Raw genomic sequence first — 21,623 nt, 5'->3', positions numbered from 1 at the left:
CCCACTTCCCTCAGGTCCCCTCGGCTCCAGTGCGTGTCCGTGTCCCCCCCGCGGTGCTCGGTGTCCCCCCCCGCAGTGCTCGGTGTCCCCGCCGGTGCTCGGTGTCCCCCCCACGGCGCTCGGTATCCTCCGCCCGGTGCTCGGTGTCCCCCCACGGCGTTCGGTGTCCTCCCCCCCCCTACCTGCTCGGCCGCCTCCGGGTCCAGATGCGGCTCCAGCAGCGGCACCGTGAACTGGATCTTGCGAGGGCTGTTGGGCTCCATGGCGGCTCCGCTGGCTCCGGTGGCGGCTCCCGGCGGCTCCCGGCCCTGCCCGGGCCGGCCCCGCCCCGCCCTGGACACGCCCCGGCCCCGCCCAGTCCCGGCCCCGCCCTAGTCCCCGTGTCACACCCTCCCCACCGCGCCCCGGTCCTGGTCCTCCTCGCGGTCCCCTCCCGCGGTGCGGAGAGGTGAAAGAGGTTGGGGTGGACACAGGGACAGACAGACGGACACGGGGATGGGCACTGGGGTGAGGAGAGGGCACAGGGACAGACAGACGGACACGGGGATGGGCTCTGGGGTGGGTGAGAGGGCACAGGGACAGACACGGACACAGGGATGGGCATTGGGGTGGGTGAGAGGGCACAGGGACAGACAGACGGACACGGGGATGGGCTCTGGGGTGAGGAGAGGGCACAGGGACAGACAGACGGACACAGGGATGGGCTCTAGGGTGGGTGAGAGGGCACAGGGACAGATGGACACAGGGATGGGCACTGGGGTGAGGAGAGAGCACAGGGACAGATGGACACAGGGATGGGCACTGGGTGAGGAGAGGGCACAGGGACAGACAGACGGACGCAGGGACAGACAGACAGGCAGAGGGACAGACGCAGGGGCCCAAGGGCAGCCCGCGGGGGACAGAGAGGGGGACGCAGGGACAGACACACGGACAGGCCCCACCGGGACAGACGGACACGGGGAGGGGGGCACACCCGTGGGGGCAGAGCAGAGGGACAGAGGGACACAGGGGAGTGGCTGCGGGGACAGACCCCCACGGCTCGTGCCCCGCGGGCGGCAGCTGCGTGGGCGCTGGGCAGGAGCTGGCACCGATTTGCCCCCACGGGGGGGGCACAGGGGAGCGGAGCCCAGCGGCTGGGGGGGGCTGTGCCCACCCCGGGACGTGGCCTTGTGGCACTTTGTCTGTCCTGACCGGGCCGCGGGGGTGGTCCGGGGGGGGGGGGGGATGGGCGATGCTCTGAAGGGGGGGTGGGGGTCTGAGGGGGGGGTCCCAGCAGGGTTTGGCCCAGGGGAGGTGGAGGGGGGTGGAGGGGGGGTACATGAATTGGTTGTGCCCAGGTCGGTGCCCAGGATGGGCAGACAAAGGGACAAGGGTGGGCGTGGCGGGGGGGCGCTGTAGGGGGCGCCCCCACCTATGGCAGGAGCTCAACCCCCCCCAAAGGTTTCCTTCCTCCCCTCCACCCCCCCCCAGCTCCTCGGGTTTGGGGTAGGGAGGGGAGACCCCCAGGGGGGATGGAGAGAGGGGGAGGGGTACGGAGGGGACCCCCGCAGCCGCCGCAGTGTCCATCACTTATTCATGCGGGGGCTGCGGGGGGGCCCAGGCGCTGCCGCCGGGATCCGGCAGAGGGAATTCGCTAAAGTAGGTCAGGACGGGGGGGGGGCAGCGGCGGAGCCTGCCGGGGCCTGGGCGGGGCTGGGGGGGGTGGGGCGGGGGTGTGTCTCCGGGGGGGGTGGTCGTGGGGGAAGAACACGACCCTGAGGCCGGGGGGGGGCTGGGGAATGAGGAGTACCAGGGGGCGAAATAGCAGCGGGAGCGACCCCCCCCACTATCATCCCTATGATCCCAATCCCGCCCCCGCCCCTCCTCGACCCCCCCCGATCCACTTGGTGACCCCCCCCGCCCCCCCCCCTTGTCCCTGCTCCCAGGGTCTAATCCTGCCCCGTCCTGGTCTCTCCCTGCAGGGATCTTCCTTCGCCACCCCTTTGCCCTCGGGGGGGGCCAGGTCTGCCCACCCGAACCCCTCCTGGGGCGGCTGAACCATGCTGCGGGGGGGAGTGGGCAGGGGGTCCCCCCCCCGAGGGCCCCCCCTCCCGATGGCCTTCGCAGCAAAACCCTTCCCAGCTTCGCTCCAGGACCCTCCACGCCCGGACCCAGGTTGGCATCGCTTGGCCGTGCCCCCTGCCCTGCGGCGCTGTGCCCCCGGCCCCCCCTGCTGCCTTTGTGGCTCCTGGACCACCCCCGCGGGGCAGGGTCAGGCCCTGTGTGCCCCCCCCCCCCATTCCCCCTCCCCATTCCCACTCCCATTCCCAAGCTGCAGGAAGGGAGCTGCTGCTGAGCAAGATTGGTGCGGAGCAGGGACCTGGGAACGTTTTGGGGTGGGGGCGTGGGGGGAGTCGAGAGTCACTGCGACCCCTCCCAGCCCCCCCACCCTGCCCAGGCTGAAGAGAGATTTAACTCAGGGCTGAAAAGATCCCTGAGGATTGATGCTGCGCTCCCGGGAGCGGCGCCGGGGCCAGGACCGGGGCCAGGACCAGTCCCGGGAGCGGCGTCGGGGCCAGGACCGGGGCCAGGACCAGTCCCGGGAGCGGCGCTGGGGGCACCCTTTGGGCTTTGTGCACAGGACAGGCTCAAAGGCAGAGCTGGGCAGAGCTGGGCAGAGCTGGGCAGAGCTGCGCCCTGGCAGCTGCTGGGCTGCAGGAGGGGCTGGGAAGCACTGGGAGGGTCTCCAGGGCACGGAAGGTGCCAGCTGAGCCCCAGCAGCTGCAGGGTGCCAGCAGCGCTGGGAGGCGTTGGGGAGGACTCCAGGGGTCGAAGCGCCCCTGGGGGGGCATCCTGGCACCAGCAGCCAGCAGATGCAGGGCTCAGATGGCACCAGTGCCCCACCTCGGGCACCTGACCGAGCCGGGGGGGGCTGGGTTCATCTCCAGGCGCTTCCTGCCCCTGGCAGCAGGAGCAGAGCGCAGCGGGCACCGGCTGGAGGCAAGGGCAAGGCAGGCAGCGATTGGCATTGCTTTATTGGTGCCTTGGGGCAGCAGAGGCAGGCAGGAGGTGGCAGAGGAGCAGTGGCAGGAGGTGGCAGAGGAGCAGTGGCAGAAGCTGAAGCTCAGCCCCAGCCGCGGAGGGGGTCCAGGAGCCGCTGGGAGCCTGCGTGGTGCCAGGGATGCTGCCAGGGAGGAGGAGCAGGAGGAGGCCACATCCTGGTGCCCGGAGCCAGCCCTGCCAGGGAGCCCAAGGAGCAACATGGGAGGGGGCAGCTGACCCTGGCGGCTCTGCTGCCCCCTGGCCCTGCCAGCCCAGCGCTGGCACCAGCTGAGCTGCTGTGAGGCAGGGGCAGGGGCTGGGGTGGGCACGACAGGGGCCGGGGGGGGTGGGTGGCAGAGGAGAGGTTGGGTGGGCTGAGGGGGAGCTGTGGGTGCTGAGTGCTCAGGGCAGAGGCAGAGCAGGGGCTGGGCACAGACCTGGCAGCCGTGGGAGAGCCCTCAGGGTGCCAGGAGGGCATCCCCCCGCCTTGCCCCCTGCACCCAGCCCTGGCAGTGCCAGGCCACCTCATGCCCACCCCCAGGGCAGGGAGAGACTCACTGTGCTGGCTGCTCGCTGTCACCTGCGGGAGAGAGACCACGGCAGGGCTGGCGGCTGGCACGGTGCCACCAGCAGCGCCCAGGCAGTGCCAGCTCCCACCCCCACTGCACCCCCGCAGCAGCCAGCCCAGGGCTCAGCCTTCGCTGCTGGCAGAGCTGTGCAGCTCCTTCCTCATCCTCACAGCCTCCTCTGGGCTCTCCCCAGCACTTCCCTGCCCCTCTGCCCAGGGGGTGCCCAGAGCTGCCCCCAGGCCTCCAGCTATGCCCTCCCTGGGCAGGGCAGAGGGCAGCAGAACCTCCCTTGGCCCTGCTGCTTGCGCCCCCCCTCCCCGCCCCGGGCGCCCTCACCAGGGCTGGTTGCTGGTTCCTGGGCACTTCCTTGTGCCCAGCAGTGCCATTCCTGCTGCCCCCCCATGCTGCTGCAGGGGGCAGGGGAGGCTGTGCCCACCCCAGGGGCAGGATCCTGCCCTTGCCCGGGTCGAAGCTGGGCGAGTTTCTCCCTGCCCTGCTCACCCAATGGTGTTGGCACTCAGTGCCCACCAGCAGTGCCCACAGCCCAGCTGACAGCTCCCATGCCCCACTGATGCCACCCAGCGTGGCTAGGAGCCGGTGGTGGGCATGGGGCTGGCACCTGCTGCTCACCCAATGATATTGGCGCTCGCTGCCCTCAGCAGCTGGTCCAAAGCATCCACCAGCAGTGCCCACAGCCCAGTGTTCACCCTGGGCACTACAGCCACACCTGCCAGGGAGGGGACGAGGGGGGCTGTGCCACCCAGCCCCCCGAGGGGTCAGAGCGGCTGCTGCCCACCCTCACCGCGGTGCCACCCACCCAAGGCACTGCTCCTTGCTGTTGTGACCCCTCGGGGGCATCTCGGCCAAGGTCACCTCCTCTGTGCCCACCCCCAGGGGCTGCCCGCGGGGGTGAAAGGAGCTGCCTGGGGGGAGGGTCCGGACCCCAGGGGGTCCCAAGCAGCCCTGGAGGGAGGAGGAGGAGGCTGAAGGAGGATCCTGGCCCCCCCCTCACCACCCCGGGGCAGCCTCAGCAGCAGCAGAACCCAAAGGCTTTGATGTCTCCTGGGGGGTTCAGGGTGTGGGGAGGGGTCCCCAAAGCGCTGCCTTGCAGCCCCCCCCAGCCCCCCCCAGCCCCCCGAGACCCCCAACTCACGCGGGGGTGCAGGAGGGGTCCCGTTGGAAGGAGCTGCAGGAGGCAGAGAGGCAGCAGCAGCCCTCAGGGGCAGCGACCACACAGAGCCCCCCCGGGGCTGGCAGCTGCAGGGCACTGCCCCCTGCCCCCAGGGGCACCCACAGCACCCAGAGCAGCCCAGGGGCACCCAGCCCAGACCCAGGGGCACCCAGAGCAGCCCAGGGGCACCCAGCCCAGACCCAGGGGCACCCGGAGCAGCCCAGGGGCACCCAACCCAGACCCAGGAGCACCCAGCCCAGACCCAGGGGCACCCAGAGCAGCCCAGGGGCACCCAGCCCAGACCCAGGGGCACCCAGAGCAGCCCAGGGGCAGCCAGCCCAGACCCAGGGGCACCCAGAGCAGCCCAGGGGCACCCAACCCAGACCCAGGGGCACCCAGAGCAGCCCAGGTGCACCCAACCCAGACCCAGGGGCACCCAGAGCAGCCCAGGGGCACCCAACCCAGACCCAGGGGCACCCAGAGCAGCCCAGGGGCACCCAGACCAGCTCTAGGAGCACCCAACCCAGACCCAGGGGCACCCAAAGCAGCCCAGCAGGACCCCAAGCAGCCCCCCCGGGGGCAGCCAGCCCCACGCTGCAGCCCCCCCAGAGCTGCAGGCAGCCCCCGCAGGGCGCTGCCCGCCCCGGGCCGTGCCAGGCTCACCAGCAGCTGCCAGGCTGCAGAGCAGCAGTGCCAGCAGCAGCACAGCCCTGAGCTGCCTCATGGCAGAGGCCTCCGAGCACAGTCTCGGGCAGGAGCCCCCCGGGGTGGGCTGGGGCCGGGGGCTGCTGCTTATGAAGGCAGCGAGGGCCGGGGGGGGGCCGGGGGGGTGGGGACTTTCCAGGGCTGGGAACGTTGCGGTGCCAGGGCAGGTAGCCAGGGGCAGGGCTGGCACCGATTGGCATAGCAGCCCCTCGGGGCTGGAGCTGCTGCCACTGCCATCCCCACAGCACCCAGAGCAGCCCCAAGGGCACCCAAGGGCAGCCTGGGAGCACCCAGAGCAGCTCCAGCAGCACCCAGAGCAGCTCCAGAGCACCCAGAGCAGCACCAAAAGATCCAAGGGCACCCAAAGCAACCTGAGACCAAAAGCAGCCCCAGAAGCATCCAAAACAGCTCCAGGAGCACCCAAAGCAGCCCCAAGGGCCCAAGGACAGCCTGGGAGCACCCAAAGCAGCTCCAACAGCACCCAAAAGAGCTCCAGGAGCACCCAAACTGTCTCCAAGGGCACCCAGGGGAACCCAAAGCAACCTGAGAGCACCCAAAGCAAGTCCTGAGCTCCCAAACTGGGCCCAAAGCACCCAAACAATCTCCAGGGCACCCAAAGCAGCCTCAGGAGCACCCAAAAGACCTCCCAGAGCACCCAAAGCAGCTCCAAGGACACCCAAACCATCCCCTGCAGCACCCAAAAGCCCCAGGAGCACCCAAACCATTTCCAGGGCATCCAAAGCAGCTCCAAGGACACCCAAACCAACCCCTGCAGCACCCAAAGCAGTCCCAGGAGCACCCAAAGCAACTCCAAGGTCATCCAAGGGCAACCAAAGCAACCTGAGGGAGTCCAAACCAGGTCCTGAGCACCCAAAGCAGCTCCAGGAGCACCCAAACTGGCCCCAGAGCACCTAAAGCAGCCCAGGGGCACCCAAACCATCCCCAGGGGCACCCAAAATATCCCCAGGGGCACCCAGAGCAGCTGCCCTGGTGGAACCTTCCCACCTCAGGTGTGGGCATTGCCCTCAGCCGCCTGCTGGGCACCCCCTTGGTGCCCTCATGCCCAGCTCCAGTCCTGCCCCTGGCACAGGTCCCAGCACCCCACCCAGAGCCCCCTGAGCCCTGGGAGAGAGCCACCATGCTCCATGCCCCCTCCCTGGGGCCCTCGTGGTGCCCACCCTGCTTGCCCCAGCAGGGCACTCTGCTGCCAGTGAGGCTGGCACCAGCCCAGTGCGTTGGCACAGGAGTGGCTGGGCAGGAAGGGATGGGCACAGCAGCCCCAGGGCTTCCCCCTGGCGAGCAACCAAGGCTGGCATCAGCCTGGATTAGCCTCTTCTGTGGGTGCCAGGGGGGCACAGTGCCAAGGTGCCAGGTTTGAGCTGCCCAAGGCTGCCCGAGGTGCTGGAGATGCCAACCCTGGCGTGGCAGAGGTCTCTGGCTGAGGCTGCTCCCCCTGCCCACCTCCCCCCAGCATCTCTGAGGTCCCTCTGCAGCTCCTGGGCAGCCTTGGCACTGTCCGAGGAGAACCCATGCCAGGGGTGCCCCTGGGGCTGCTTTGGGTGCTCTGGGGGCAGTTTTGGGTGCCCCTGGGGCTGGGTTGGGTCCCCCCAAGCTGCTTTGGGTGCCCTTGGAGCTGCTTTGGGTGCTCAGGACCTGGTTTAGGCTCTCTCAGGTTGCTTTGGGTGCCCTTGGATTCCTTGGGGACAGTTTGGATGCTCCTGGGGTTGCTCTGGGTGCTCCCAGGCTGCCCTTGGGTGCCCTTGGTGCTGCTCTGGGTGCTGCTGGAGCTGCTCTGGGTGCTCCCAGGCTGCCCTTGGGTGCCCTTGGTGCTGCTCTGGGTGCTGCTGGAGCTGTTCTGGGTGCTCCCAGGCTGCCCTTGGGTGCCCTTGGGGCTGCTCTGGGTGCTGCTGGAGCTGTTCTGGGTGCTCCCAGGCTGCCCTTGGGTGCCCTTGGGGCTGCTCTGGGTGCTGCTGGAGCTGCTCTGGGTGCTCCCAGGCTGCCCTTGGGTGCCCTTGGTGCTGCTCTGGGTGCTGTGGGGATGGCAGTGGCAGCAGCTCCAGCCCCGAGGGGCTGCTGTGCCAATCGGTGCCAGCCCTGCCCCTGGCTACCTGCCCTGGCACCGCAACGTTCCCAGCCCTGGAAAGTCCCCCCCCCCCCGGCCCCCCCCCCGGCCCTCGCTGCCTTCATAAGCAGCAGCCCCGGCCCCAGCCCACCCCGGGGGGCTCCTGCCCGAGACTGTGCTCGGAGGCCTCTGCCATGAGGCAGCTCAGGGCTGTGCTGCTGCTGGCACTGCTGCTCTGCAGCCTGGCAGCTGCTGGTGAGCCTGGCACGGCCCGGGGCGGGCAGCGCCCTGCGGGGGCTGCCTGCAGCTCTGGGGGGGCTGCAGCGTGGGGCTGGCTGCCCCGGGGGGCTGCTTGGGGTCCTGCTGGGCTGCTCTGGGTGCCCCTGGGTCTGGGTCGGGTGCTCCTAGAGCTGGGCTGGGTGCCCCTGGGCTGGTCTGGGTGCCCCTGGGTCAGGGTTGGGTGCCCCTGGGCTGGTCTGGGTGCCCCTGGGCTGGTCTGGGTGCCCCTGGTCTGGGTTGGGTGCCCCTGGGTCTGGGCTGGTTGTCCCTGGGCTGCTCTGGGTGCCCCTGGGTCTGGGTTGGGTGCCCCTGGGCTGGTCTGGGTGCCCCTGGGTCTGGGCTGGGTGCCCCTGGGCTGGTCTGGGTGCCCCTGGGCTGCTTTGGATGCCCCTGGGTCTGGGTTGGGTGCCCCTGGGCTGGTCTGGGTGCCCCTGGGTCTGGGCTGGGTGCCCCTGGGTCTGGGCTGGGTGCCCCTGGGCTGCTCTGGGTGCCCCTGGGCTGGGCTGGGTGCCCCTGGGCTGCTCTGGGTGCTGTGGGTGTCCCTGGGGGCAGGGGCAGTGCCCTGCAGCTGCCAGCCCCGGGGGGGCTCTGTGTGGTCGCTGCCCCTGAGGGCTGCTGCTGCCTCTCTGCCTCCTACAGCTCCTTCCAACGGGACCCCTCCTGCACCCCCGCGTGAGTTGGGGGTCCCGGGGGGCTGTGGGGGGCTGTGGGGGGCTGCAAGGCAGCGCTTTGGGGACCCCTCCCCACGCCCTGAGCCCCCCAGGAGACATCAAAGCCTTTGGGTTCTGCTGCTGCTGAGGCTGCCCCGGGGTGGTGAGGGGGGGCCCAGGATCCTCCTTCAGCCTCCTCCTCCTCCCCCCAGGGCTGCTTGGGACCCCCTGGGGTCCGGACCCTCCCCCCAGGCAGCTCCTTTCACCCCCGCGGGCAGCCCCTGGGGGTGGGCACAGAGGAGGTGACCTTGGCCGAGATGCCCCCGAGGGGTCACAACAGCAAGGGGCAGTGCCTTGGGTGGGTGGCACCGCGGTGGGGGTGGGCAGCAGCCGCTCTGACCCCTCGGGGGGCTGGGTGGCACAGCCCCCCTCGGCCACTTCCTGCCAGGTTTCGAGGCCGAAGCCAGAGCTGCCAAGGGCCTGGTGACTCAGCTGGCGGACTCCTTGGAGAGGCTGGTGAAGGCTGTGGGTGCCAGCGTCCTTGGGTGAGCAGCAGGTGCCAGCCCCATGCCCAGCCCGGCCCCTGCCCACCTCACCCCCCTGGCAGAGGGGCAGGGAAGTGCTGGGGAGAGCCCAGAGGAGGCTGTGAGGATGAGGAAGTAGCTGCACAGCTCTGCCAGCAGCGAAGGCTGAGCCCTGGGCTGGCTGCTGCGGGGGTGCAGTGGGGGTGGGAGCTGGCACTGCCTGGGCGCTGCTGGTGGCACCGTGCCAGCCGCCAGCCCTGCCGTGGTCTCTCTCCCGCAGGTGACAGCGAGCAGCCAGCACAGTGAGTCCTTCCCTGCCCTGGGGGTGGGCATGAGGTGGCCTGGCACTGCCAGGGCTGGGTGCAGGGGGCAAGGGGGGGGATGCCCTCCTGGCACGCTGAGGGCTCTCCCACGGCTGCCAGGTCTGTGCCCAGCCCCTGCTCTGCCTCTGCCCTGAGCACTCAGCACCCACAGCTCCCCCTCTGCCCACTCAACCCCTCCTCTGCCACCCACCCACACCCCCTCCTCACCACCCCCTCCCAGCCCCTGCCGTGCCCACTCCAGCCCCTGCCTATTTCCCTTCCCCCTCCCCGAGCTGGAGGCCACCAGCCCTTGGCACCCAAGGGGTGCCCTTGCCACCCAAGGGGTGCCCTTGCCCTTGCCCATGGGCACCCTGCAGTGGCCCCTTCCACCCACGGTCTCCCCGCCCCCAGCTGTGGCCCCCCCGGGCACAGCTCTCCGGTGCCAGCTCCCTGCCCCTCCCCGCAGGCCCGGGGGGGCTGCTCTGGGGCTGCGCTGTTGGCTTTGGAGCTTTGACGCCCTCGGAGCTGCCTGGGGGGCGGGGGGCGGGGGGGCCGGGGGGCGCCAGGTTGCCTTGGCGATGAGGATGATGCTGGCAGCTCCGTGGGAAGCAGGAGATGGTCTGGGGGGGGCTGTGCAAGGAGCGGGGGGGGAGAGAAGCTTCTTCTCCTCTGGGAGTTTTGGGATGCTCCAGAGGAACACAGCTCCTGCAGGGGCTCCCCAGGTGGTGCCAGCCCCGGGGGGGGGGGCAACAGTTAGGGTCGACGCCCCCCCGGAGGGGCAGATCCTGGCGGCCTCTGCCCTGCCCCGGTGCTGCTCGTGGCACTTCCCACGGGAAGGGGTCGGGGCCGGAGCTGGGCACTGCCCGCGCTGGAGCTGGGCACTGCCCGCGCTGGAGCTGGGCACTGCCCGCGCTGGAGCAGCAGTCCTCAGCTCGGGAATTCTCCATCCCAGCTCGGGAACTTCCCCTCCGCGCTCAGGCTTTTCCCACCGGGATGGAGGAGCTCCCCCCCCCAGGGGGAAGGATTTTCCCTCTCAGGGCTTCCCCCCCCCGCCAAATTGGGCAATTTCCCCACCTCAGTTAAGGCTTTTCCCTCTGAAGTGAGGATGATTTCCCCCCCCCCAGCACTCCCCCCCCTAAATGAAGGACTTCTGCTACCGAATTAACTTCCCCCAAATCCAGGATTCCCCCCCCTAAGTGAAGGATTTTCCCCCCCATATGAAGGACTTTTACACCCCCCCCCCCCGCGTTGAGGCTCACCCCCCCAGCGGAGGATTCTCTGCCCCCGTTCAGCCTCTCCCTCCCCTCACTGATTTCTCCTAACCCACCCCCCCAGGGAAGCTTTTCCCTCACTAAGTTAACATTTCCCCCCCCCGGCCCCTCCCAGGGCTGCTCTCAGCTCTCAGCGCCTGGCACGGGCAGAAGCTTCCTCCCAGCGTCAAAGTCCTTCCTCCTCCTCCTCTCCCGTTCCTCAGCCAGAAGCTGCCTCAGCTCCTCACCACCTCCTCCCTCCTGGCACCTCTGGGTAGCTTTGCCCAGGCCAAAAAGCATCTTCTTGGCACCTCCTGGGCTGGAGGCGGGTGGGCGGTGGCAGCTGGCACTGCCAAGTCCACCTCAGAGCTGGCACAGGGGGCGGCAAAGTGGCTGTTGGTGCCCCCCGGCAGCGGCCACGGCCGCGGGCAGCGGAATCAGCTCCGGAACACCACTGGGGGTGGTTCCAGGTCCCTCCCCCACTTACTCCAGTCCAGAACCTCCTGGCAGGGAGCTGGGCAGAGGGAGGTGCCCCCAGGCAGCTGGCACAAGCTCCTCCTGCCAGCTCCTCGCCCCACGCCCCCGAGGTGGGCTCTGGGGAGGGGTTTGGTGATGGATCTGAGGTGTGGGGAGAACCTTGGGGGGAAAGCTCAACCCTGGTGGCTCCATCCTGCTCCTTGGGCTCCCTGGCAGGGCTGGCTCCGGGCACCAGGATGTGGCCTCTTCCTGCTCCTCCTCCCTGGCAGCATCCCTGGCACCACGCGGCTCCCAGCGGCTCCTGGACCCCCTCCGCGGCTGGGGCTGAGCTTCAGCTCCTGCCACTGCTCCTCTGCCACCTCCTGCCACTGCTCCTCTGCCACCTCCTGCCTGCCTCTGCTGCCCCAAGGCACCAATAAAGCAATGCCAATCGCTGCCTGTCTTGCCCTTGCCTTCAGCCGGTACCCGCCGCGGGCAGAGCCCTGCCCACCTCTGGGGGCACAGGATGGGGACCAGAGGTAACACTGGGGGAGGTCGCTGAGGGACACCCTGGGCACCTGTGCCACATCCAGCAGCCTCTGCCCTCTGGGGGCTCTCAGCTCTCTCCTATTTCCCTTCACTCCTCACTGATCTGGAGGCCACCAACCCTCAGAGGCTTCTCCCCACCAAGGGGTGCCCTTGCCGGTGCCAATGGGCCACCCTGCACTGGCTCCTTCACCCAGCTGTGGTGCACCCTTGGCCACCTCTCCAGCTCCCAAGCTGTTGGGTGGCTCTGCGGAGGGTTTTAGTGATGGATCTGTGGGAGAACCCTGGGGGGTGGGAAAGCTCAGTCCTGGTGCTCAGCACCAAAGGGAGGTCCCCAGAAAACCCCTCCCCAGTCCCAGCGTGGTGAGGGGAAAGAGACCTCTGGAGCTCATCAGTCCAGCCGGGGGTGGAGGTGGGAGGTGGGGATGGGGCTGGAGCTGGGGCTGGAGGTGGGAGCTGATGTGGAGGTGGGGCATGGGCTGGAGGAGGTCGCAGAGGGCAGCTGGCACAGCTCCTTGGCAGCGCACGGGCGGCAGCAGGGGACATCGCCGTGTCCCAGGATGTCGCCTCCCGCTCCGGTCCTCTCCGCGGCCGCAGCCTCCATGTGCGGTTTGCTGCGGAGCCCTCGGGGCCGCGGCTGCGCCTGGAGCCCGCCCAGCTGGCCGGGAGCCGCTCCCGGCCCGCTCCAGCGCCTGCTGCTCCTCTGGGCCGGCCCCGAGCAGCTTCAGAGATCCTCTGCTAATTAATTCTAGCTCAGAAATTAATTAACGGATTTGCTGCTTCCCTTCCCCTGCTGCCTCCTATCTGGCGCCGCTGCACCCCCCTAGGGATGCTCTGCCCTGCTGACCCTCCGCAGCAAAGCCTCCCCCCGGTGCCACAGAGGTGCCCGCAGAGGTGCCCGGATTCCCCCCCTCCCCAGGGATGTGGGCAATGCTCCACGCCTGGGTCAGGCCAAGCTGGACCAGGTGCCACTGAGGCAGCATCTTCATCCCGGGGGATGGTCCAGGGATGCTCCGGGGGGGAAGGGACAGCAGCCGGAGGAGGAGAGGGGCAGCAGCTGGGCGAGGAGGCTGCCAAACGGCAGAGCCCTGCTAGCAGCTCAACATCTGGGGCCCGCGGTCGCCGTCCAGGCAGCAGTGCCACTGCCTTGTGCCAAGCCTTCCTCCTCCTCCTCTGCAGTTCTGGGTCCTGAGGCCCCAGCCGTACCCTCTGGCCTGTCCCAGATCTGTTCTGTGTCCCCCCCGGGGCTGAGCTGTGTCCCCATCCTGGCCTTCAGCACCCTCAGGGCTCTGCTGCCTCCCAGACCTCCACCGCGGGAGGATGCTGAGCTCTGGCATCCCCCCCTGGCTTTCGTTGGCATCCCTGTCTGGGCCTGGGAGAGGGCATGGGGCACCAGGAGCAGGGCATGGGCACCCAGAGCAGGGCATGGGCACCCGGAGCAGGGCATGGGCACCCGGAGCAGGGCACGGGCACCCGGAGCAGGGCACGGGCACCCCTCGGGGCTGTTGGCTGCTGTTTCCTACCAGCAGATGTCAGCTCCCACCAAGGGATGCGCAAAGAACCTGCGCTGGTCCCGGCGCTGCCTCTGCTCCACCGCAAGCGCTGAGAGGAGGCTACAGCGCCGGGGGGTGGGGGGCGTGTGACAGTCCCCGGGGGCAGCGGTGCCACCCTAGGGCCGTGATGGCCTGAGACAGGCCCTGGCTGCTCATTCCGGAGCTGTGAGGCTCCCACTCGTGATTAGGAACCGCTCAGGATCCTGAGGGCAGAAGCAAAGGTCCCTGTGACAAATTGGGGGGGGGGGGGGGGGGGGGGGGAAGGGAGGGCTGGGGAGGGCATCCGGAGAGGTCTGGAGCAAGGGCAGAAGCTCCGTGGAGGGAGCCCAAGAGGGTGGGTGTGGGCCTGGCATCTGGGCCTGGCATCCCGGAGAGGTTTGGAGCTCCTTGGTGGTAGCCTGGGAGGGCAAATTGCTGCCCAGGGCTAAAGAGCCCCCCCAGGCTGTCAGGGAGTGGTGCAACAGGCCTGGAGCAGCCCTCCCAGCCCACGAGCAGCTGCCCCCCAGAGTCCCTGAGCTGAGCAGAGCAAAGGAGAGGCTGAAGACCAAATGCCAACTGCTGCCTGCCCCAGCGGGGAGTGGTTCGGCGGTGCCGGGCACGGAGCAGGGCGGGAGGCTCCCGGGACCCCTCCAGGACCCTCTCTGGCGCAGGGATCTGGGATGCGGTGGGCAGGGAGGACCCCAGAGGACAACATCCCTTTGTCACCCCCCCCGGTGCCACCATCGCTCAAACTGCCACTCGCTGGTCAGTGGCCGCAGCCCCTCCCCACCCCCCCCCGCCCCTGATTTCTCTTTAATTGCATTCCCCAGTGTTATGCAAATGAGGCATCCCGGGCGCAGCTGCCGGGGGTTAATTAGACCCCGTTAATAGGTGGTAATTAGCGCCCGGGAGCGCCGATCCCCGGTCCCGGGGTGCTGCGTCGGTGCCCAGCAAGTGGCTGCCACTCTGCAGACTCTGGCGATTAAGGCCGAGGGACGTGGGGCGGGAGAGGGTTACGGGGGGTGGGACACAGGGAGGGGGTGGGATGAGCTTCCCCCCTCCCCACTTCTTGCCACCCTCAAGCACGGGCAGGTTGTGCCCTGCCTGGGGCGCTGGCATCAGCTCCTCTCCTGGTGGAGCATCCGCAAGGTAGAGCATGCCAGGATGGGAGGAGGAGGAGGAGGAGGAGGAGGCTGCACTTCGGGCAGGAAAAGCCACCCCCGGGGCCGGGCTTCAGCGGGGGGAGGGGTCGTGTCCACGGGGTGATGGAGGGGCAGGCAAAGGGAGCTGGCAGTGCCCACCGTGGGGCTGCAGTACCCATCGCAGGGCGGTGGTGCCTATCAGGGCAGTGCCCGTCCCCAGGCTGCGGATGGGAAGCAGAAGCAGGAGCACGGAGCCAAAGGGGTCCCGGGGAGGGGGGCTCGGGGGGGGGGTGTGCGGGGGTGGTGCCCAGTGGCTGAGTGTTGCCCAGGGGCTGCAGTACCTCCCCCAGATGCCAAGCCCCAGCACAATGGCATTGGGCAAGTGGCACGTGGCAGGCAGACAATGTCGCTGTCACCGCTCCCGGGGGGTCGCCCCGCAGCACCCCGGGGCGGGGGGGGTCAGGGCACCGCCCTGTGTCGTCCCCCCGCGTGTCCCCCTCCCCGCGCCCCTCGCCCCTTTGTGCTGGCGCTGGGACCTGTTGGAGCCATCTGCCAGGGGAGGCTGAGCTGGCAACAGGCAGATTTATTGGCCCCAATCTGTCCCTGCTCGCCCGGCCCGGCCCGGCCTGGCCCTGCCAGATCAAACACGGAGCCGCTAATGAATTAATTAACTACTGCTTTCCCCCCCGCGTTAATCCCAAGGGTGCCCAAACTGGGAGCACTGGAGGGGAACTTGGAGGGTCCTTAAGGGTGTGGGGAGGGGTCCCAGTGCTGAGCTCAGTGTGGGGATGGATTTGGGGAAGGGGGCTGGGGAGGGTGAATTTGGGGGGGGTCCTCTCCTCACTTCCACCTCCGCCCCCCAAAGGACCCCAGTGCAGCCCAGTCCCCAAACTGGGAGGCTGAACCCTGCGAGCTTGGAGGTGCTCTGAGTTCGGGAGGTGAGCAGTGAGGCCCTTAATTAATTGGGGGGGGTCGTCTGCTCCCTCCTCCTCCCCCTCCCTCCCTCGCCCCCCCCCCCCCGGGGGCCCCTTCCCTTGTCCGTGCTGGGCCGAGGGCCCCTTCTGGCCTCAGCAGCCGCTAATTACTCCCAGTTTGCTCTCTCATTAAACTGGGAGGGCGTCCACGACCCCCTGCGCCCACACCCAGCACCTGGCCCTGCCCCACCCCTCCCTCGGGGGCACCCCTCCGGTGGCACCCCCCCCCCATCGCCACAGCGGTGCCCGGTCAAAGGGAGGGTGGCAGCCGCCTTGGAGCTGGCACATCGCAGCTGGGCTGTTGGGGACAGCCCTGAGACACTCCCCCCGGAGGGAGCTGCTGGCAGGGTCTGGTCGGGTGCTGGGCACGCAGGGTGCCCGTCCGAGGTGCCCATTCACCCACTTAGGGGGTGCCCAGTTCAGGGTGCCCATCCAAAGACGATGCTCCAAGGACGCTCACCCAAGGGTGCCCCCTCCCGGGTCCCCCTGCCAGCTCGCCCACGCGAGGATGCTGTCTTAGGGACACCCACCCAGGGGTGCCCTGTGACAGCGAGGGGGTTGCCCAGGGCGGCGGCGCCCATCCAGGTGATGCCCAGGGCTGCCCCGTGGGGGGGTCCCGGTGGGACGAGGGAGGGACCAGGATCGGTCACCTCCCTCCGTGGGAGGAGCCACTCGGGATCCGCTCCCGGGCAGCGCGGAGCTCTCAAAAACCGCCCGAAGCACGGAGCTGCCCGGTGCCCGTGCCACTTCGGGTGCCACCACCGCGGGACTGCCACGCCACCCCCGGGCTTACCGGGCATCATGAACGCGGGCAAGTGACAGCGGAGACTCGCTCCGGTGTGCAGGTAAGAGCGGACCGGGACCCCCCCACACCCGCGGGTCAACTTCTCCGGTGGGGTCCGCCGGTTCCACCGAGTTCTGCCCCCACGGCTGAGCCCTGGGACCCCCTCCCGGGCGATGCGGAGTGATGGATGGGATGGAGCAGGAGGCAACGAGACCCAGCGGAGCCACGGCCACACCGGCGCCGGAGTTTGGTTGGGATGGAGGTGATGGAAGTGATGGAAATGATGGAGGTGCTGAAGGACCTGTCCCAGCCCTGGGTTTTGTTCCTCCGCTGCCGGGAGGGAGCCCGGTTGGTGTCCTCGGTGCTCTGCAGCCCCTTCCCCAGTGAGTCCTGCCCGGAGCCGGCACCCAGCGTGTGTCCCCCCCCGACTTCTTCTCCCCCTTCCTACGGGCAGCTGAGTCCCATCCTGCTGTGTCCCGCAGGAGGTGGTGCAGGGGGCTCAAGGGGGTCCCAGTTTTCTTGGTCTGCTTGGCGATGCCCCCCTCCTGCCCCCCTCCTGCCCCCTCTTGCCCCTCTCCAGTGAGGAATTCCTGCTCCCAGCCAGCACTTTGCCTCTCTCCCGCAGCCTCTTCACCCCTTTGGGTTTCTGCTGCTGCTTTGTGGCCGCGTTTTAGGGTCAGGATCTTTGTCGGTGCGGGGCTGGGCTTGGGCACTCTTTGTCCTGCCCCGCTCCTGCCCCCCTCTCGCTGATGCAGTCCCAGTGAGGGGCTGAAAAAGTTCCTGCGGGTAAGGAGGAGCCGAAGCCACTTTTGGGATGGGGTCTCTGTGCCTGCAGGGGGTCTGCAGCCACTGCTCAGCCCCTTCCAGGTGCTCAGAGGGGTTCTGGAGCAGGTCTGCAGCCATTCTGGGCTGCTCTCACCACCCCAAGCCCTGTGGCCCCATCCTGCCCCAGCCAGTCCCATCCCTGCAGCCCGGAGCTGGACCCTGCGCTGTGTCACCACCACATTTCCCCCTGACTCCCACCAAAGAGCTACCTGGGGCCACATTGCCCTGGGGTGGGGGTCCCATGCTGACTCAGGCAGCACTCAGCAGCCTGACCCAGCCCTGCAGGTCCATCAGGAGCACTGAAAGTGAAAGTTTAATAACAGCAACAGGACCAAATGCAAGGTCCTGCAGCTGGGGGAAGGCAATGCCCAGCACTGGCATCGGCTGGGCAGTGCCAGGCTGGAGAGCAGCCCTGAGAGGGACTTGGGGGTGCTGGTGGAGGGGAAGCTCAATGTGAGGCACCAGTGAGCACCTGCAGCCCAGAGCGCAACCAGAGCCTGGGCTGCAGCCAGAGCAGTGTGGGCAGGGGGAGAGGGAAGCAAACCTCCTCCTCTGCTGAGACCCCAGGCTGGAGCACTGCACCCAGTTCTGGAGCCCCTGGCACAGGAGGGATCTGGAGGGGCTGGAAGGTGCCCAGAGAGGGTGCCCAGAGAGGGCTGGAGCTGCTCTGCTGTGGGGAGAGGCTGAGGCAGTTGTGGCTGTGCAGGCTGGAGGGGAGAAGGCTCCGAGGGGACCTCACAGTGGCCTTGCAGTGTCTGAAGGGGGCTGCAGGAAGGTTGGGAAGGGACCTTTTGGGGTGCCAGGGAGTGCCCCAGGGCTGGGGGCATGGATCCAAACTGGAAGTGGGGAGGTGCAGGTTGGATGCCAGGAAGAAGTTCCTCCCCATGAGGGTGGTGGGAGCCTGGCAGGGGCTGCCCAGGGAGGTGGTGGAAGCCTCATCCCTGGAGGTGGTTCAGGCCAGGCTGGCTGAGGCTGTGGGCAGCCTGCCCTGGTGTGAGGTGTCCCTGCCCGTGTCAGGGCTTGGCGCTGGATGGTCCTTGACTGGTTCTATGTTGTTTTTCCACGTGGGGTGGGCAGGGGCAGTGGTGCCCAGGCTGGGGCAGTGGTGCCCAGGCTGGGGCAGTGCTGCCAGCAAAGCTGCTTAGAGGCTAAGCTTTATTAAACGAGCTAAAGCCCAGAGGGGATTTGGGGGGGGGGGGGAGGGGGCTGCGGGCCATGAGACCCCAGCTGGCAGCGCTGCTCCTGCTGCTCGTGGCAGAGGTGCTGGAGGGCAGGAAGGGTCCAGAGGCAGCTCAGGAACCTTCTCCTTCAGGCTCCCTTTTGCAACCTGAAGCGTGGCCAAAGCCTGGAGCCGTTGGAGCATGAACCCATGGAGTCATTTTGGGTTGGGAAAGGCCTTTTTAAGGCCACTCAAGCCTCAGGCTCTGCCAGGATCCAGCCCTGAGCCCAGGTCCCTCAGCAGCAGGGCTGGAATCACCCCACGGGTGGGAATAACCTCAGCATTGAGTCCTTGCAGGCCCTGAGACCTGGCCAAGAGCTGCTGGGCCCCGGGGGAGAGGTCTGGTGGCTGCCCCGGGCCGTGCTGGTGGGTGGAGGGTGGGCAGAAGGCTCCTCTGGCACCGCCGGTGGGCAGGAGGCCGTTGGCATCACCGGGATGCCCTCAGCACCCTTGAGCAGCTGGGACCCGTTGGCATCTCCCTCATCCCTTCGTTGCAGAGCTCAGACATGCCCAAGACCTGTGCCAAGGGCAGGGAGATGGCAGAGCTGGCGAGCAGCCAGGCATGGCTGGGCGAGGCGCTGAGTGCCAAGGAGGAGCCGGCGGCGCAGGACGGCAGGCAGGGACCTTTCGGCTTGGTGCCAGGCTTGGCAGAAGGGCAGGAGAGCATCGAGGAGGAGGAGGAGGAGGAGGAGGAGGAGGAGGAGGGGGAGAAGCCCAGGAGGAGAGGCCCGAAGAGGAAGAGGATGACGAAGGCGCGGCTGGAGCGGTGCCGGGCGCGGCGGGTGAAGGCCAACGCCCGGGAGCGCTGCAGGATGCATGGCCTGAACGATGCCCTGGACACCCTGCGCAGGGTCATGCCCTGCTACTCCAAGACGCAGAAGCTCTCCAAGATCGAGACCCTGCGGCTGGCCAGGAACTACATCTGGGCTCTGTCGGAGGTGCTGGAGACAGGGCAGACCCCCGAGGGCAAGAGCTTCGTGGAGATGCTCTGCAAGGGCCTGTCCCAGCCCACCAGCAACCTGGTGGCAGGCTGCCTGCAGCTGGCGCCCCCGGCCCTGCTCCTGGAGAAGCAGGCGGAGAAGCCTCCTGCCTGCGAGCCCGCCCCCGGCCACCCCTTCAGCTACCAGTCGCCAGGGCTGCCCAGCCCCCCCTACGGCGCCGTGGAAGCTCACCTGCTGCAGCTGAAGCCCCCCCCGGCCTTCAAGAGCCTGGTGGAGGCTTCCTTCGGAGCCCACCCCTCTGACTGCACCTCGCCCCCCTACGAGGGGCCCCTGACCCCCCCCCCTCAGCATCAGTGGCAACTTCTCCCTGAAGCAGGAGGGGCCTCCGGACCCGGAGAAGTCCTCCTACCCCTTCCTGGCTCACTACCCCTCGGGCAGCCTGGCCGGGGGGCACAGCTCCCACTTCCAGAGCTGCCTGCCCCGCTACGAGGTGCCCATGGACATGGGCTACGAGCCCTACCCGGCCCCCGCGGCCGCGCCCCCGCTCAGCACCATCTTCAGCGAGTAGAGCTGCGCCCGGGGGTCCTGACCTGCAGAGCAGCGACCTGGCTGCGGGGAGAGGCTCCCGAGCGCCTCCGCCGCCCCTTGGGTCCTCTGCCAGCAGGTTGGTGCCAACTCCCTGACCTCCCAGCCGTGCCCAGCCGCCGCGGGAACCCTGCCCAGCGCCCGACCTCTGAGCAGCCACCCCCAGCTGAGCTGCTGCCTGCTGCTCCCCCACCCCCGGGAGGCGCTTGGGGGGGAGGCTTCGCCCCGCAGGACTTGCAGCTCCGATGCACTCTGAGCCCCCGGGGGCAGCCGCGGCCGAGACCTTTCATCTCCGCGGGCTGCTGGCACCGAGGCTGTGCCCATCGGGTGGAGACAAAGCGCCGCGGGCAGGGCCGGGTCGTGGCCATCCTGGTCCGGGCCGTGGCAGAGTGGCCTGGCAGAGGTTGGCACCAGCCTGGGCCACCTGCAGAGGAGCCAAAACCTCTGCTCCTCCTGCCCAGCCGCTGGAGAACCTCTCTGGGCTCTCCAGGCCGTGGCACAGCCCAGGCTGGCACAGCTTCCCTGTGGTGCTCCTGCTGCTGCCCCCCTGCTGCTCGCCTGCTGCCTGCCCTCTCCTGACCCTCCAGACCTCACCTGTGCCCTGCCCCAGGCATGAGCTGCGCACAGGACCCTGCCAGCCCCCCCCGGGGGAGCCACTTCGGGGAGCTCTCAGCGGCTTCCAGCTGAGCTTTCGCTCCTGGGGAGCTCAGAGAGGCTCTGCCTGGCCGAGGAGGCCTCGGGGAACTCTTTCTTGCTCCTCCTGGGACCAGGATGTTGCTGCTGCCTCGGGAGATGCTGCTCGGGAGCTGCGTCCTGGAGCCCTCCTGCCAGCAGGACCCTGGCTCAGAGTCCTCTGCTCATTGACTGTGGACCACGGGGGGGGCGTGGGGGGGTCCTAGCTGATACTCTGCCGTGGGGCACCTCCTCCCTTGCCAGCTGACTCCTTTGGTGAGACCCTCATGGGCTTCTCCTCCTCCTTTCTCCACTCTCTGGCTCCAGCAGCAGCCAGCAGCCATTATTTATTTAATTTATTGCCCTCCCTCCTTCCCTCCCTCCTTCCCTCCCTCCCTCCCTTCCTCCTTCCCTTCCTCCTTCCCTTCCTCCTTCCCTTCCTCCCTCCCTCCCTCCCTCCCTCCCTCCCTCCCTCCTCCATGGTTCATTTTCTGGGGCTGGAACCAAGTATTTAAACCCAGAGGTCTCCTACCCAACCCTGCAACGATTCCCCCATTGGATGTGGCCACTTCTGGGCCTGAATTCAGAGGCTGCTGGTGGCCACCATCTCACCTCTTGGGCTTGTGTTTGGGAGCTGGTGGCCACCATCAGCCTCCAACTCGCCTCTGGGGTTTGCATTCGGAGGCTGCTGGTGGCCACCAGCTCCCAGCTCATTGCTTTTGGAGGCTGCTGGTGGCCACCAGCTGCCCCCTTGGGCTTCCTGAGCAGAGACCTCTGCAGGCTGTGCAGAAGCTTTCTGCCTCCAAGCAGACTCAGGCAGCCTCTTTTTTGTTGTGGCCTCCCAGGGAGGCCAAACCTCTCCTGTGTTCCAGAGGTGGTTTTGCCTGGGGCAGCGTTGGCAGTTTGGAGGCTGTTTTGCTCCAGAGGCCCCTGCTCAGCCCCCGGGGGCTTGGAGCTCCTTCCCCTCTTGTCCCCAGAGCAGATCTTTGTCCTTCTCTTGTGACCAGAGCAGAGTTCTGGGGGCTCTGGCTCCAATAAAGTCCTGCTCTTGTTCCAAGCAGCATTGCCTCGGGGCTGTCGTCTCCTCCGCGGGTCTCGGCGAGCAGGAAGCTCCTGAGAGGGGGAGCCAAAGGCTGCAGTGGTTTGGGCTGGGGGAGGCCTCCAAAGGTCCTCTGCTCCAGGGACCCTCCTCAGGCTGCTCAGAGCCTGATGTGAGCCCCCTCCAGCTGCGCCCCTGCCCCTGGGACCATCCTTAGCTGTGGGGAGTCCCTGGGAGGTCATCCCCGGAGCCACGGGGGGAAGGGATGGAGGTGGAGGGGCAGGGGCAGAGGTGAGGGCTGAGGGTGGCTGCCTTGAACCTGGAGCTGCTGCTGGCTCTGCCCTTCTGAGCCTGCACTCCACAGGATGGAATGGA

General features: G+C 68.4%; 1 protein-coding gene and 1 long non-coding RNA gene across 2 annotated transcripts; one reads left to right on the top strand and one right to left on the bottom strand.

The window, feature by feature from the left end:
• Positions 1 to 3,008: 3,008 nt before the first annotated feature.
• On the bottom strand, positions 3,009 to 5,514 carry LOC135173837 (uncharacterized). The gene is made up of 5 exons (XR_010301448.1): positions 5,425 to 5,514; positions 4,744 to 4,776; positions 4,221 to 4,341; positions 3,580 to 3,601; positions 3,009 to 3,216 (listed from the first exon to the last, which is right to left on the bottom strand). It is a non-coding gene; the product is annotated as an uncharacterized LOC135173837 (long non-coding RNA).
• A 10,447-nt stretch (positions 5,515 to 15,961) lies between these two features.
• On the top strand, positions 15,962 to 19,605 carry NEUROD4 (neuronal differentiation 4). The gene is given in 3 exon segments (XM_064140974.1): positions 15,962 to 16,028; positions 18,509 to 19,288; positions 19,290 to 19,605. Coding segments are annotated over 2 exon segments (1,002 nt in total). The 5' UTR covers positions 15,962 to 16,028; positions 18,509 to 18,517; the 3' UTR covers positions 19,521 to 19,605.
• The last annotated feature ends 2,018 nt before the right edge of the window (positions 19,606 to 21,623 follow it).

Source organism: Pogoniulus pusillus, unplaced genomic scaffold (assembly GCF_015220805.1).
Source record: "Pogoniulus pusillus isolate bPogPus1 unplaced genomic scaffold, bPogPus1.pri S76, whole genome shotgun sequence".
Classification (NCBI taxonomy): Eukaryota; Metazoa; Chordata; class Aves; order Piciformes; family Lybiidae; genus Pogoniulus; species Pogoniulus pusillus.
Note: the sequence above shows the minus strand (reverse complement) of the source record. Positions and strands in the feature narration are given on the sequence as shown.